Source organism: Marmota monax, unplaced genomic scaffold (genome assembly GCF_021218885.2).
Source record: "Marmota monax isolate L192 unplaced genomic scaffold, Marmota_monax_Labrador192_F-V1.1 WCK01_AAM20220418_F8-fsc00082, whole genome shotgun sequence".
NCBI classification, from domain to species: Eukaryota; Metazoa; Chordata; class Mammalia; order Rodentia; family Sciuridae; genus Marmota; species Marmota monax.
The window spans coordinates 4,380,200-4,396,984 of NW_026695207.1; the positions used below are offsets into that span (position 1 = coordinate 4,380,200).

Below are 16,785 nucleotides of genomic sequence, written 5' to 3' on the forward strand. Positions count from 1 at the left end.
ACTATCAATATCAATTAAATGTACTTAAAAAAAAAAAAAAAACAAAAAAAAAAACCACATGCTTCCCAAAGAATTCCCCACCCCCAACCAAAGAATTCTTAAAAATCAGCTTGGGAAGTGCTGTCTAGGCTCTGGATCTCTGAGAGTGGGTTGACAGCTGCTGGCATGACACTATCCACCATCTACTTAAAGAAGCCTGCCCCTTCCCAGAAACTCCCACCCTATTTTCATGGCTGTCCCATAGCAAACACCCTCCCAAGCCCCACTTCACACAGGGCCCAGGGTTCTGTGTGTTCTTTTAACATTCCTATTTTCAAACTCTTAATGCTCATCTTCAGACAAAAAGGGTGCCTGGACACTGAGATGGAGGGCCTCTGGCTCCACAGCCCTCCATCTCATCTCCCTATCAGGCATCAAACACTCCCAGTGACTCTCCCTACACGCCAAGCCTCACTACTGCTCCTGCCACACAGCTCCTCCCAGGGCTCCTCGCCAGCTGTTCTCCCTTCCCCATCCTGTCCCTCTAGACGTCTCCCACCTGTGTTAACCACCTCAACCCTAGGATATCAAACACCTGACTTCTACTGATAAGGGAAAGATGGACTGAAGACACCATGGCTGAAACAAACTTGCTCTTCTGGAAGCATCTTTTCCTGATTTGAATTCAGATCATCTAGTCTCCTGGCTTTCCACCAGGACAAGCCAAGATTTTCATTCTCCTTTCCTTGCTTCTCCTCCTCTTTCTGCTTGCCTATGGAATATTCCTTAGGATTCTAACTGGGTCTCCACCTCTTCCCTTCCACACTCTCTTCTCCATGCCATCAAGAGCCAGGTGGGTCCACTACACTCAAATGCCCACAGGTCCTAAGTGTCTAACTCACTCTTTAAAAAGTTTGGTGTGGGCTCCTATTTCCAGAAGCACTTGTGCCCCCTCCCCAACAGCCGGTAAGAGCTCTGTCCTCTCAGGCAGGGTGTGTTCAAAGAACTGTAGAGCTCAGCCCAGCGGGGCAGGTGCCTGCTCCTTTACTGGTCCCACCTCCACCTGACAGACAGGTACTGCATCTTGATGCTCTGTGCTGCCAAGGCCTGGCCTAGTGTCTGGAATATAACAGACATGCCAGAATTTTCCTTCAGGAAGCCACCCATTTATCTGCTCCTTAAGCTAGAAGGTATGAAAATGTGCTTCATCAAGACTTGACTTCCTAGGAAATTTACTAAGAAGCCATCACAAAGCATTCTATAAACACACAAAAAGATGATGAACTCCACTGAAAGTGGGAAACTGCACAAGCCTGTGGGCATGGATGCTACACTGGGTTTTCCAACCACTGTGAACTCCATGCTGTCAAGGTCATGCTTTATTCATTCCAAATCTATGTGCCATGCACTAGCAATGAAAATACACACATAAGACACAATCATTCAACAAAAAACTTATAATTTAGTTGTGATTAAAGATAAATTACAAATGTAACCCTAATACACACTTAAAAAGAGTCATGCTGATCTATGCTAATCCAAAGGGCATTGGCTTGCCTTAAGTTCTCCTTGTTACTTTTTAATAAAGTATGCTAAAATATGAAGTCTTGCCTAAATCAAATTTTGAGTATCACAGCCACATTAGGAGAGAGAACACACCCAGAAGGAATTCAAATTTAAAGAGCAAACTTACAGGTGCGAGTGAAGAAGGTAAGGAGCTTATTGGGTGTGGTGACATCAGAGGGGGTGAGGGCACTGGAGACAGAAGAGGAGGAGGGAGTTTGAAGAAGTCAATTGCAGCTTGAAGGTCTTCATCGAAAAACTGCCTGTGGTCAGATAAGTGAGTCCTGTCACCATCATCACCAGTCGGCACTGAGACCTTAGTATTCCCATCCTCATCAGAAACATGGTCAATACTGTGGTTTGCTCTGCCAGGCCTCTCTTTATTCACACTTCTACATGAAGCAAAGTCACCCTCCATTTCCATAGACAGTTTTGTGAGACATGTCTGCACATCTGAGGCCCTGAGAGGTCCGCCTTGTGCTGGAGGTAGTGTGCCATCTTCCCCAGAAGTTCCAGATGTATCTTCTTTGGCAGGTTTTTCTGTGGGGTGAGGATTTAAAATGTCAAGGAAATTTAAAATAAAACAAAACCTTATCCTAATAGTTCAAAAGTGCTTGCAATGGTTACTTCAAGTAAGTAGAAATACTTTTTAGTAGGGAATCAATTTATAAACATTATCCTATAAAAAGTGAGAGAGGAAGATGAATGGATGGACAGATGAGACAAACCCAACCAGCCACCACAGGGCTACAGCAGGGTAATGGCCACACTAACCTACGAAGGCTTTTATGAAGCTTGGCAATCATACCAGTGGAATCTGGAAGAGAAATAATTCTGTGCATACAGGTTGGGACAGACACTATTTTCTCTTTTTGAAAAGTGATCTAAAGTCAACCCACATCAAGCCCACTCATGCCGCAAATGAGACCTCACTAGTGCACATGAATGCTTTGTGATAATGCATCTGAAAAGTTTCTGTAAAACGCCAACCCTTTTTGGTATACGGATTCTGATGAACTTCAGTTGTACTAATTATTAGAAAAGACATATGGGTCCCAGGAAATCATTACAAATCACTGTTATATCCATAAACTGTACAAGTGTTTTACAGAGGATTCAGAGCTCTTTGGAGAAGAGGCTGATTATAGGACTGGGAAGAGAAAATAAAGCTGAGACTGAAACACCTTACAGTGCCAGAAAGCAAGTGCTTTAAATATGATGGAGTATGTCTGAAGCACACAGGAGTCACTCTGGACAAATTCCAAATGACCAAGGCTGGACCAATTTAAGAAATAATTGACAATATGAATTATAATGCATAGAATAGAACAATTACCTACGACTATATGGAAATATAGGTTATAAAGCAAATAAATGGAGAAGAAACAGTTCTTTTTTAAGAAAGAATTCTAAATAATAAATGCAGAAGAAATGAGAGAAGTAAAAAATCATCTAGTAAACACCGAAGTAGTAATTATAGCAGGCAAGATCCATTACTTAGGATAAATTATGTGGATGACAGTTTAATAATCCATGTCCACATCACCTATCTCCATGATGTTTCCCTGAGCAGAGGGAAACATCACTACTGTGGTGTCCACACCACAAATATACACACCATCAGTCCACCATGAGAGAATACCAGACACACAGAAGGGATAGGCTTTCTAAGAAAACATGCTCTCCAAAAGTGTCAAAGGAAAAGTAGAGGAATGGTCAAGATATAGAACATTAAAGGAAGATGACTGCTAAAGGCAATATGGGGGTCTGGGCTGGATCCTAGAGGGAAAGGAGAAATAGTGGGGAAACTTATGAAATTTACACGAGGTCTACAGTTAACAGGATTGTTTGCATCACATGTTCCAGTTTTGATGACTGGCAATGAAAAATATTAAAATTGGGAAAATGAGTAAGGAGTCTAACGGAATTCTTCACATTATTTTTGTAACTGTTCCATGTGAAAAGAAAAAATTAAAAAAAAAAAAAAAAGATAGTCTATGGTATATTAAGGTTCCAAAGATGCCATGCTTTCTATTCTCCCTTGGAAAAGTTCAGATAAGCAATAGAACTTAGCCCTAAAATTGTGATTTTAAATGAAAGCATCAGATTAAATGTTCACATACACTACTCACTGGTATAGAAGGCTGAAAAAAATCTACAGGCTGCTTCTGCTTGAACAGATAAATTCTTAACTGTAGAAACTAATTTAGAAATTGCAGGTATCATTTGATTATTATCAATGTTACTATCTAGAAAGTGAACTGAGGGAAAAACCTATTTAGAAAAACCCACCGAATATATCTGTGTCAACACCTGACAAGTTATGAATCCAGCACAACCAAGAACCAACATTTGCTCATTACTGATCTTCTGAGGGAACCCTGCCTTCAGAAGCCTGTAGGAAAATCAAGTGCATGTGCTTCTACTGATTTAAATCTTTAATGATCTATCAATTTATAGCAGCTTATTAAGAACTGTAATGCAAAAAATAATAATAATAATAGAGCTCATGCATAATGGCATAATTTGGAGTGAACATACTTTATACACAGTTACGAAAAATGGTGTTGAGAATGGATAATTATGATTGTAATGCATTCCACTATTGTCATGTATGTAAGAAATTTTTTGTAAAATGACAAGAAATAAGAAGCACTAGAATGTAACACAAGTCTCCTATCTTTCTCCCTTCCACTAAGCGTGTCTAACATCAAATTCAAGATCTGAAATTCCAAGAAGACACATGCAAATATGACAGAATGTCTCCCCGTCGTCTTACTGAAAATCAAGGAATTCAGTTAGCAGAACTGCTGAAGTATACAAAACATAAGTTAAACTGCTCGTGAACTAACTGAACATATGAAATAATTTTTAAAAAGCTGTGCATCCTTCAGTCTTCCACATGTACCGGCCAAATATGCCATTGTTTTTTATCCTTCCAGTTTCTTTGATGTTCTCTGATGAGACCTGTTATTAAAAAATTAAAAGCTAAATGAACTGACTTAAGATTAGAAGGCACACTGAAGGGAAAGAAGTTTTGTACAATAAGAACTGGCCACTATAGTTGTTTTCATTCCTCTAACGTTAGATCCAGGAGAAATTAAAAATTACAGGTCACAATGTCCATGGTAATCTTTCTACTTTCACATATGAAGCTGCTTCCATAGCTTCTCTCTCACCTGGGACACGTCTGCTGCCTTCACTGGGTAGTCGGTGTGCTGTGTTTATACACAGCCAGAGTTCCTTCAGGAGCAGTTTCACTTTTCCTGTGAAAAAGAATAAAGCGTTAAAACTATCTTATTTAACTTAAACATGCCCATGTGAAATCAGGATTAGCGACTTAGAAAACTAGGTATCCAAATATCTTCCTCAAACTCAACCACTGTGCACAACTAAGTTAATTATGGTTGGAAAGGTCTACAGTGCTTTAGATAGAAATTAACTAGCACGGATTTCTTTGTTTATTTTTGGTGCAGGGTTAGGGGGACACTCAAAAGCCCCAATCTACTTGGTCAAAGGCTTCATCACCTTTATATACACCCTGGACAGATGAGTCCTGGGCCCACACATGGTCTCCTGAGTGTGATTAAATGGGGAAGGGACGCCTAGTTAATGGGTACAGCATAGGGGACCAGGGTTCTATATGTTCCACAAGAATAACAGAGAAGCATCCCTCAGTTAGATGAGGCTATCGGCAAGGTCATCAGCTGACCATGCTGAAATTCACCTGGATGATGCATGGGTCTAGAAAATCCAAGGATGGACTTGAGGGGAAGTGAGCTGGAGGCAAGATGTGTGGATATGAATGTATCAACAAGGAGAAGCACATGGCTTCATAAAGATTGAAGTATTTATACATTTTCTTAGGATCTAGACTCTGAGTATGATTAAGAAATGCTGATTCAAGTTGAAAGGCTAAGGAAATAACCAAGACAGTATTGATGAAATTCATAAGAATATTACACTAGGGTTTTGAAGCTTTTTAAAATCGTTATGTATACAAATTCCAAAAATATCTTCCCAACCAAAACGTATTTACAAAAATATAAATATGAATCTTATGGTGAAATGTGCATAAAAAACAACCCACATTAGTAAAAATTCAATGAAAACTAGCTTTAACTATGAGGTAATTTCAGGCCATCTCAGAATTCAATTATAATTTCCTTAAATTTAAGTTTCTAAATTAACCTTAAATATCTATTGAAATTAGTAACATCTTCAATCCAGTTCAAGAGGACATAAGAGACTAACCTTTTAAACCAAAATATCTCCAGAAAATCAACCAAAGATTTTTAAATGAGGTTAGTTTTATTTGAAATCAAACTGTGTCATTCCAAAAATTAAGCCTCCAGAAAGGCAACCAGGACAAACATGGAAGTCATGGTGACAACAACGTCAGAACAGCTGACCATTTCCAACCTCTCGGAAGCCAAATCAACTTTCTGGTGACCCCTGTGTGAGGTACATTCACTTGAGTTCTAAAACCCTGTGAATGAATAGCTTATCTACATTGTAATTTAACCTACCCAAAAGCCTGCTTCCAAATATTGTAATCCCCTTTGCTTAAATGACCTGACCAGGATCCCTGCTTATTACGTATACCCAAAGCAGCAAACAAGGAACCTTAAAAAAAAAGAAAAAAAGTTACTTTTCCATTCCTGTGGAGGCTAATAAACAGAGCTATGCCTATTCTAATGAGCACACATTACTTCTAATCTGACCATAAAAAGCTATCTATTCCCAACAAAACAGTCTTCAGTGAGGCTTCATTACTTAGTTGTGCAGATAAAAATCTCATTAAATCGAATGTACACTTGTCTTAAGATGCTTCTACTATCAAAATCTAAGGCATTTATAAGAGTGTTTCTGGACTTTCCCACTCCACTGCTTTGTCAGTTTCTGTGTCAATACCACACTTCTTTAATCATGATAAATTCATAATTACACTGTTACAGTATAATTCTTGCTCAGGTCTTTTCTTTTAAAAAATGTTATTCTGAACATCTATTCCTCCAGACAAACCTTCACCATCTGTTCTTTTCCACAGAATGCTGTAATGGGATTTCTAGTGAGATTAATATAAATACATTGAAGAAAGTATCACATCATTATGCCTTGAGTTTTCTCATCCAGAAACATAATGCTGATTCATGTGTTCATTCTTCCTTCACGCCTCTTCAGGAAGTCTGTACAGTTTTCGTCCCAGTGGCACCACACATTGCTGTAAGTCCTCTCCTAGGCATGTGGTGGTCCAGTCACCGTTTAAGAAAGGGTTGTTTTGATTCCACTTGGTGCACTGTGAATGTCCCTTGTACAAGTCACAACTTGATCAAGCTTCTATTACTACTTTTCCAGCTGAGTGCTCTGGGTATTCTACATGCTCATATCATCTGAAATAATGGCAATTTGACTCTTGCTTAGGAGTATCTGAAGAATTTACTCTGTTTATTTTTTATTGGGGAGGGGGGGCAGTTACCAGAAATTGAACTCAGAGGCAGTCAACCACTGAGTCACATCCCAGCCCAATTTTGTATTTTATTTAGAGACAGGGTCTCACAGAGTTGCCTAGCGCCTCACCATTGCTGAGGGTAGCTTGAAACTAGTAATCCTGCCTCAGCCTCAGCCTCCAGCACTGCTGGGATTAATAGGCATGCACCATGGTGCAGGGCTTACTGTTTATTTTGCCATGCTGATTAGGGCCTCCAGTACAAAAAGAAGGGAGGAGCAAAAAGGATCCTTGCCTTGTTTCTGACAATAAGGACTATGCTTTCAATGCTTCTCCTTTATCAAATTCAAACTTTTTTCCTATTATAGACCGATTTTTCTCTTAATTAGAAGCGAATACTGAATTGAGATGAACATAATACTTAGAATCAGTTATCATATTCCTGAAATAACTCCTTAGATCATAATTTGTATTCTAAGTAACTCACGGCTTTGATGCCTGAAATTTTTATTTAGTATTTTTGCAGTTATGTTATCAAGTAACACAGTTTTGAGTCTTGAGGATATTTGTTCATGTTAATGAGACAGGCACATTCCATATTTTCTAAGTTCTAAAACAATAAATTAATGATAAAGACACTTGTTTTCACTCAAGACTTTGGAGAGCTCAACCAACAAACCATCTGGAACTACAATGGTCTAACACTTCAATTATTTTTAAAAATTTTTTCTGTATTATTTTCTGTTCAAGTCTGAATCAATTTGAGAGCACATTTTCCTAGAAAAAGAAAATCTGTTTTTTACATTTGGATATGAAACTATGAATGAAGAACTAAACTGTACTTTCGCAGCTTTCCAAGTCCGGGTGCAATGGGTTTTCCTCTTGCTCACACTTGATATAGGTTCTCGTTTCTCCAGTACAGTAATGATCCAGTCAGTTTCAATAGTTCCAAATCAATTGCTGCACTTTTTTTTCATTAACTTATAGGAATGGGGTCTTGTTAATATCTCATTAAATTGTGGAGTTATTTTGCTGTGTATTAGCCAATTTAAAATGTCTGAGAAGTATACTAAAGAACTGTGCAGTCTGCAGAGTCATATTTAATTATAGTCATAATTCCATCTCCTGTCTGCTCTCACCTGTTTCTGAGAAACATACTAAAACTGATCATGATGACAAACGATGTGGCTATTCCTCCTAGAATTCCCAAAAGCTCTTTTACTGATAGTTTCATGCTCTTAGACACATGACAGTGTCCACTTAATGAGTTGTGTTAATCAACGTAAACATTCCCTTTTAATCTATGTAAATGTGTTTCTAAGCTTGAAATATTTTCTTATGTTACTGCTTTCCTGAGAGCACTGCTTGGAAGACATTTTCCTGCCACTCTGTATTCAAACTTTTTGTTTCATTTATTTTAGGTACATATCCTACAAACATGTCAGAGGTAGAATTTATATTAAAAAATCATTTTCTACACTTGGGAGGCCCCAACAGAATGAACATAAAAATATTTTCTGTTCAGTGACTTTCTCTTCTGTTACTTCTTGATCTCTTTCCCTCCTTATGGTTCTGTGATTCCCTCTGAAAATTTCTAGGAGATGAATACTAAGACATCTGGCTTTATCCTTCAATTTCTTATATTTTTCTAACACCCTCTGTACTACATCCTTAGAGACATCTTGGATCTAATCTCTGGGTTCACTAATTCAATCATCTATCCATTCAACATTAGCCTATTTAGCAGATTTATTTCTGTAATCATATTTTTAATTTCCAAGATCCACAGAGGGAGCCTGTGGATATGTTCTTAGATTTTCTCTAAGAATTCTAATTTAGTTTTTAACCTTTTCTTCTCACTCATGATTTAGTAATATTTCCTCAGTCTTCTGGCACCTTTCTTCCTTGTCCCTCCCTTTCTTTTTGTCAAGGTTTTAGAAAAGGTTGTAGGCAGAACACCTTTAGAAGTGTATTCCTTTATGTACATTTGTAGTCCTGATCTTCTAGCAGTAAGTGCAGGTTCTTGTTTCATGACCCTGCCTTTGGGGACAGAGGTGAGTGAATGCAATTGTGCGGATTACACGGAGTGCATTACCATCTTATTTACTAGGAACAAGAGTGACTAATGCTCAAAGCAGCCACAACTACTCAATGTTCTACTATCCAGAGACCTCAGGCATGTCTTATGACGCAGCTACCATTTCAGCAATCTGTACCTGGGGCTCAGTCTGTGGGCAAAGACCAGAAACAGGTTTGAAATGAGAAGGCTGTCATACCTTTACCCTTTTATCAATGGCTTGCAAATGCTAAGGACCTGCTCCTACCTCTATTTCTACCCCAGCAATCAAGGGAAACTCCAGGCTTCTGCAGTGAAACTTGCTTTTTGCAGCCTGCAACTGTAACCATCTGCTTTCCATCTTCCTCATTAATTTACCCTATTGATGGTAAACTTTTTAACTATCCAGGCAAACTACTTTTCATTTAGATCATTTTTGTTGGAATTTGAAAAGAAGTCAAGGCAAAGTGCCACTCAGGAAGCCTTTTTTAAAGTGATGCCAACTCAATATTTCTTAGTATTTAATTTGCTAATTTCTTCCAGCAGTCAAATATTCAATATTAATAGAGAAAAGTGCTAAGGATTCAGTTAAGAAGTAAGAAATAAATACATCAAAGTTCACAACTGACTTCATTAATTTATTTACCTGGAAAAAATACAATGTACAATAGACAATATCCCTGCCCTCATTATTAGAGAGGATCAAAACAAAACATAAAATAACTTTGAGAGAGCAATAAGCTCTTTGAAAAAAATAAGATGAAATGTAGGATAGAAAACTGAAAGGAGTGGGTAGAAGGACCATGTTTGAATAGAAAGGCCTAACACAGATCTGTGAGTCCAGAAGGAAATATGATTAAATTCAACAGCTGATTGTTGGCTGGGAAAGCACAATGCAATGCTCTGGATCTTTGATTGCTCTCAGCAATACCCATCACTCCATCTCACACTCCACACACAGAGCAAAAGCACAAGAGATTGCATATATGTGATACCAGTGCCCAGGCAACTGGAAAGTATGAACAGCTAATGGCCTTAAACCAAGGAAAACGTGAACTTGTTCTCTAAGGTAAAAGAAAATTAAAGAAAAGGGGAAAAGGGATAAAAGTGAATTCTTAAGAGACATTGCTTACTTATACATAAAAATTTAAAGGTCTTCAATTATTTCCACTTAGAGGTTTTTAATTAAAAAATCCACATTAGTATGATGAAAATGACTACATTTAATTAATAAACATTAATTTCAACTCCACAAAAAACTTATAAAAGTAGAAATTCAAATTCATAACCTCCACTTTTTAAAAGGAGAAAAAAGGGAAGTAAACGGCAAAGAGCCAAGTAGTAAACAGAAGTATTAAGATGAAAACTCCCAATTTCTCACTCTCAATTGTCATTATGCCTTCTCATTTAGAAATGAGTCACTCAGTACAAATGTGTAGTGACATATCTGGATTTCCCTTACAACAATTCCATGGCTACCACTATTTTACTTTTCTTCCTTAAACTCTTTTGTGTTTTCAGTAAATATACAATAGGGCTTTGACACTATGGTTTTCCTGCCTGACTTTAACAATGTTTTTATGTTTGGCACCTAGGATATTTAAAAAATTAATCTGATAAGTTGCAAACTAGTGAGAACCTAATTATTATTCATACCTATAAATTGTAATCTAATGAATACTTAATTATTGAAAACTGTGGAAACTATACATATTAAATAGTTTTCCTTTCCCAAACAACATTCTTCATTGTATCCCTTAATCACTGTATTTTTTTAGAAGATAAAAAATTGGTTAGAAATATATATTGACTAACGCCAACCCCAAATATATGGCTTCTTCTAACATGAAATATATACTAATCCTGGATATTTTTACAGCTGTATGTTAGAGCTATATGGAATCTTCCAAATCACTAATACTAGCACACAAAATTGAAGCAAAAATCACAGTCTACTCACTTTTATCTATGCTTCCATATGAATCACTTGAAATTTGTGTTCCAATATGTCTCAATTCTAAAAAGATGTGGGGAAAAATAATTTTAAAATATTGCATATCAATATAGAAATTTTAAGTAAGTATTAACTGAATACTCACCTTTCTCATTTTTCTGTTTGGAAAATTCGTCAAGTCTTTCCTGTGAAAATAAAACACTAACGGTGTTTATGCTGGATGAGTAGTGCAAATATGGTGGATCAAATGTACAACAGGTATAACTTAACAGGCAACGTGCCTATAGTCCCTAGGTGGCCTCTGCCTGACTGTCAGATCTGTTACAACAGTCACCCACTCAGGCCCCGAAACCAGGAATTTTCAAGTTTGAACACACTGTTTTATATAGTACCTGTGTCTTCTTAAACTCTTTTTCAAGTATTTTCTTTTCATTTCTTAGTTGTTTGAAGTCTTGAGTTTGCTTGACAGCAGCTTCTGTATTTTAAAATTATAATAAAGAAACAAAAAAATAATTTACTACCTTTACTGCTAGCGTTAATGGATTACTCAAGATCTGATATAGTATGAGATTTTCTCATTTCTTAAAGTATTCAAATACTTTATCGGTCAGGGCTAATAGAGGAACTTTTCTTTCTTTAACTATTTATAAGATTATAAAATTGATGCAGGGCTTAAGAATCCTTTCCAAACCCTTCTGGGCAGGGCCTCAATCTAATGCATAAGGGGAGATGCCATGGTACCTTGTACTCTTTTCATTTCAATAATTAGCAGTGATGTTTTGAGATTTTAGAACTGTGATCTTAGAATTAATTAATACCATTCTCTTTATCTGGTGAAGAAGAAAAGGGGGCAGCTTTCATGATATTTACTGGAGATAGTTATTCTTTTCTGGAATTCCCTCCCCCACACACATTATTTTATTGCTGCAAGATACTCATACATAATTGGGAAACTTATTATTAGATATTCACATATGCACACAATACAATTATATAATTTGGCTAATATCACTTCCTGGAATTCCCTTTAACAAGTTAACTAATCCTAATGCCAAATATCTTTGTTGGAGATCTACTCTTTAGGAATATTTATAGTTCTCTGCATTTTTACCAAATCCTTCATTCTGAAATAACAAATACTTCACACTATTAACAATCTGACCAGTACTGATTTTACACCGATATACTCACACACAATTGCTAAAAAAAGCAAAATCCCCTAAAACAACAAAGTAATAATATGCTAACAAGCTCGAGTATTTCTTTCCTCAGTAATCTTTATTATGTCTTATCATTTACTAGGGGAAAGTGTTTTTCTACATGAAAAACGCTGCATTTTGCTTCATAGCTATATATGGAGTCTCAAAGGCATCTCATGTTTCTCAAAATATTTCCTTAGACACTTATCTCCACACACCACCAAGAAAAAGACAAGACTTAGAACACAGCAGTGTCCTCCCTGCCAACTGTCAATGTTTATGCAATAATCAAATCTAAGGAACATGTCACCAAGACATTTATAGAATAAGTCTAAAACATTTGGCTTAATCTAGATAAATTAATGACTGGGACTACTAAATTTAAACTATTACTCACACTCTAAGTGAAAATGCACCATCATTGAAGCAGGGCACAATCACTATAATGTCAGAAACCCACAGCAGATAAGACAGTTACTAGAGCCACAATGAAACTGAAGGAAGACCACAAGCACGGATGGAAACAGCAGAAGCTGTCTGTCTCTACTGTGCATTAGGTCCATGTCCCACTGCACAATGCAGGGAGGAAAAGCCAACAAAAAGATCTTGAGTTTCACTCCCACTGACTTCTGAAGGGTTATCAGCTGAAACATGAAGACCTAAGAAACTGCACTCTGCACTTTCTTTGTGAAGTAGAAGCACCTAACAACTGTGGAGTGTGTGGAGATTTAAAATGATTTAAATTTACCAGATTTAAACTGGACAATCGTAATGAAGAGGATTTCATGGAAATCTCCCTACATGTATCATAAATGCATGAGTTTCTTGATATTAAAAGCAGTATCTGTTCTTTTTTTTAAAATTTTTTTAGAGAGAGAGAGAATTTTTAATATTTATTTTTTAGTTTTTGGTGGACACAACATGTTTGTTTGTATGTGGTGCTGAGGATCAAAACCGGGCCGCACGCATGCCAGGCGAGCACGCTACCGCTTGAGCCACATCCCCAGCCCCAGTATCTGTTCTTATATCATGGGGGGAAAATAAGAAAGTCCATAGGATTCAACTTTCAAAATTAAATCATTTCATTAGTTGCTACTTTTTACAACAAAAAGTGCAGGGTGCTATTATTTTGAGTATAATACCCTTTCAGGGACTGCCACATTCCATCTCCAACTTCTGATATGGTTACTGGGAGGAACAGACCCTTGCTCTCATTTAGGGATGACCCAGAGATGTACCATCCAAGTCTACAACAACTCAACCATTTGATCGAGTGCTTCACCCTATTACCAGGGATCTGAAATAGCCAGCAAGGGTTTCCACTAGCCAGGTAACAATAGTGCCATTTACCTTCCAGCTTCTTCACCTTAGCTTCGAGTTTCTTCTTCCTAATAATAAAATACTATAAGTTAGAAAGTGAAAAATAATATGACAGAAACAAAGCCTCACAATTTATGAAACATATTTTTTAAATTACTGAGCTTTGCCTAACAGACTATTTCAGTCACAATTAGCATTAAGTTATCAATAACTGAAATTACCATAAATTTTTCTGATAGAATAAACCTAAGAAAGAATGGTATTCCATTTAATGTATAGTAGTTCTAAAATGGATTTTTTTTTTTTTTATTCTGTCTTTTCCATATGAAAAACAAGTTGTGGACCTACTCAGACTCTGCCCCTAGAGGAAGTAAGATCATCTAGAAGCTGAGCTGACAGCATATCCAGACGGGCTCCAAGGGTCAGCACTGGTCAATGTTACTCTCTGGGAGCATGTGCAGTTAACTGTATATACACAGCAACCTGACAGAAGGCAGAGGCTGGAGACCCTCTCCAGTTCTAAGATGGATTCCTAAGAGCCAAAAAGGAAGGTAACCCCCTGAGAAAGAGTCTCTGAGTCACTGCTGAATCACATCTACACAGTAAACCACTGTCTACACAGTTCACATGACTGTTTTGTGTGGTACTGAATGTCAAAATAATCAAGGGATTTTTTTTTTATTATTTTTTTTTTTAGTTGTTGATAGACCTTTATCTTATTTATTTGTATGTGGTGCTGAGAATCGAACCCAGTGCCTCGCACATGCAAGGCAAGCCTCTACCACTCAGCCATGACCCCAGCCCACAAGGGATGTTTTTTTTTTTTTTTTTTTTTAATTTTTTATTGTTGGCTGTTCAAAACATTACATAGTTCTTGATATATCATATTTCACACTTTGATTCAAGTGGGTTATGAGCTCCCATTTTTACCCCATATACAGATTGCAGAATTACATCAGTTACACATCCATTGATTTACATATTGCCATACTACTGTCTGTTGTGTTCTGCTGCCTTTCCTATCCTCTACTATCACCCCTCCCCTCCCCTCCCCTCCCCTTTTCTCTCTCTGCCCCCTCTACTGGCATTCATTTGTCCCCCTTGTATTATTTTTCCACAAGGGATGTTTTTAACAGCACTTTTCATTAATGGTAATAAAGATGTCTATTCTGTTTGAAACCCATTGAAGTATCAGCACAAAGAAAGAAGTCAATAGACACACGGACACACATGCATGTGTACAGAATAAAAAACTTTTATGTACTTCTTTTTGCAGCACTTTAACACAGGACCTTCTAATCTTCCTTATAATTGCTCAAAGTAGATACAATTCCCATTTTACAAAGGTGGAAATCAAGGCCGAGAGACTAACTAGTTCAAGACCACATAGCTAATCATGGCCAAAAAATCCAAAGACTGAGAAAAGAGAAATACTACTGATTTATGGAATATCTACTTTCAAATATGAAAACCCCATTTCTATAGTAATTTTAAAACTACTCACTGTGCATCACTTTTCAAGCATTCCTCTTTTACACGAGCATATTCCTGGTGAGTGTCCTGATATAACTTTAGAGAACTCTAAAGAAACAAACAAAAACTGTCCAAATAAAAGTAGCAACAATAGGTCATAACTTGTTTTGATCTTGAGAAGTCAAACTATCATCTTTCACAGTATGAAGTTAACCAAAAGAATAGATATATTCAGCAGGAAACCAAATATAATTCATTGAATATTTTAATAAGTTTAATTAGATTCTTAATACATATAATTGGTAATACATTCATATAAAAGCTACAAAACAAAATAATAACTTATTTTAAGACAATTCCAAACCCTTTAATAACTGGTTTAAATATCAAATAGCTAATATTCTTGTCTTAAACAATAAAATTCAATATACTTTGAAGAAATTTAGAGCTCAGTAAATATTAGTTTTAGTACTACTGTGGAAAAAATACAAAACAAAATACTATACTTAATGATAACTGGGAAAAATGTGTGAACTCTAATATATATACCCTGACAGCCCTATGGACTGGGAAAGACTCTGTAATTGAGGGTGACATTTATATACATATATATATTTATATATATTTCTCTATCGCACCAGCTCTAGAGGCCTTTTTCAAATGAGTCTGAGGGCTTGAGGGGAATTTATTTTTTTAAAGTCACAGAGAGTAATTAAGAGTTTTATTATTGAGGTCTGACTCCAAGGTTCCCTCTCAGACATAGGTTTTATAATCACAGATAGACATAATTGAACACTGCAACTGTTTCTGTTCAACTTTCACTGCATAGTTGAATGAAGAATTTTTACAAAAAACAGTAAATAAATATGTATCATTCAAGTACATAAGAGCTCAGATAGCTACATGTCTCTAGTGAAAGACCAGAAGGCACAAATACTCTCACACAAGAGCCATGGGTTGGAAAGGGGAGAATACTCTAGGGTGGTAACAATCTGTCTCATGTAAACCATATGACATGTGGGATTTCCAATAATTTTATCTGTAGTAGCCATGAATTCTTTTTTACGGTTCTTGTAAAAGGTATATTTATACAGAAAATTATCCTAAGTTTAAGGTATTTAAAAAAAAAGTTTTCCAGGAAACTGGGTTTTGAAAAGGAAAATAAACTCCATGAAAGGATAACCTTATCAGAGTTTTATATCTAAAATAGGTGTTTTTTTCCAAGACTTCAAATCATTGCATAAATAGTATCAGACTGTTTCAAACAGGAAGTACCTTCTAACCTCAACACTTACCTATGAGAGCATGTGAATATTAGTGAAGGACTCTCACTTTATGCACTGCTCACAGACAATGAGAAACCACAAAGAACCAAACATAACTACAAGAACAGAAATCTAAAATCAGGACCAAACCAAACTACCAGGTAATAGTGGTAAAAGGATATATAGACATTGCTTAGGACATTGATTAGTTCATGAACCATGAGAGTGAGTTCTCTATAGGACATCTTCACTCATACTAAAACAGAGACCCTGAGTCCTACCCTGGGCTGTCCAGCACTACTGGATGAAATCAAATTCTCTCCCACTTTCTCAGTCACACACAATGATTTAAGTGTAAATTTTCGCACATTATTTCACATTCAGGGGAAAAATTGAATTAGCGTAGGACACATTAAAAAAAAAAACAAACATAAAAACACTCAGTTGTCAGTTTTCTCTAGTGGAGCCCCTCAAAAAGCATAAGGAACTAACACAGTATTGTAGAGCTAGTAATCACTGTGAAGCCA

The 16,785-nt window shown here is 36.7% G+C and overlaps 1 protein-coding gene across 1 annotated transcript in view; it reads right to left on the reverse strand.

The window, feature by feature from the left end:
- The window catches only part of Ice1 (interactor of little elongation complex ELL subunit 1), a 56,672-nt gene that overhangs the window by 23,208 nt on the left and 16,679 nt on the right, over positions 1 to 16,785 (reverse strand). Inside the window, exons 5-11 of the mRNA XM_058574502.1 lie at positions 15,025 to 15,101; positions 13,551 to 13,588; positions 11,394 to 11,476; positions 11,147 to 11,186; positions 11,008 to 11,064; positions 4,722 to 4,808; positions 1,673 to 2,082 (exon numbers count right to left, since the gene is read on the reverse strand). Coding sequence (XP_058430485.1) covers positions 1,673 to 2,082; positions 4,722 to 4,808; positions 11,008 to 11,064; positions 11,147 to 11,186; positions 11,394 to 11,476; positions 13,551 to 13,588; positions 15,025 to 15,101 — 792 coding nt within the window. The remainder of the gene's footprint in view (positions 1 to 1,672; positions 2,083 to 4,721; positions 4,809 to 11,007; positions 11,065 to 11,146; positions 11,187 to 11,393; positions 11,477 to 13,550; positions 13,589 to 15,024; positions 15,102 to 16,785) is intronic.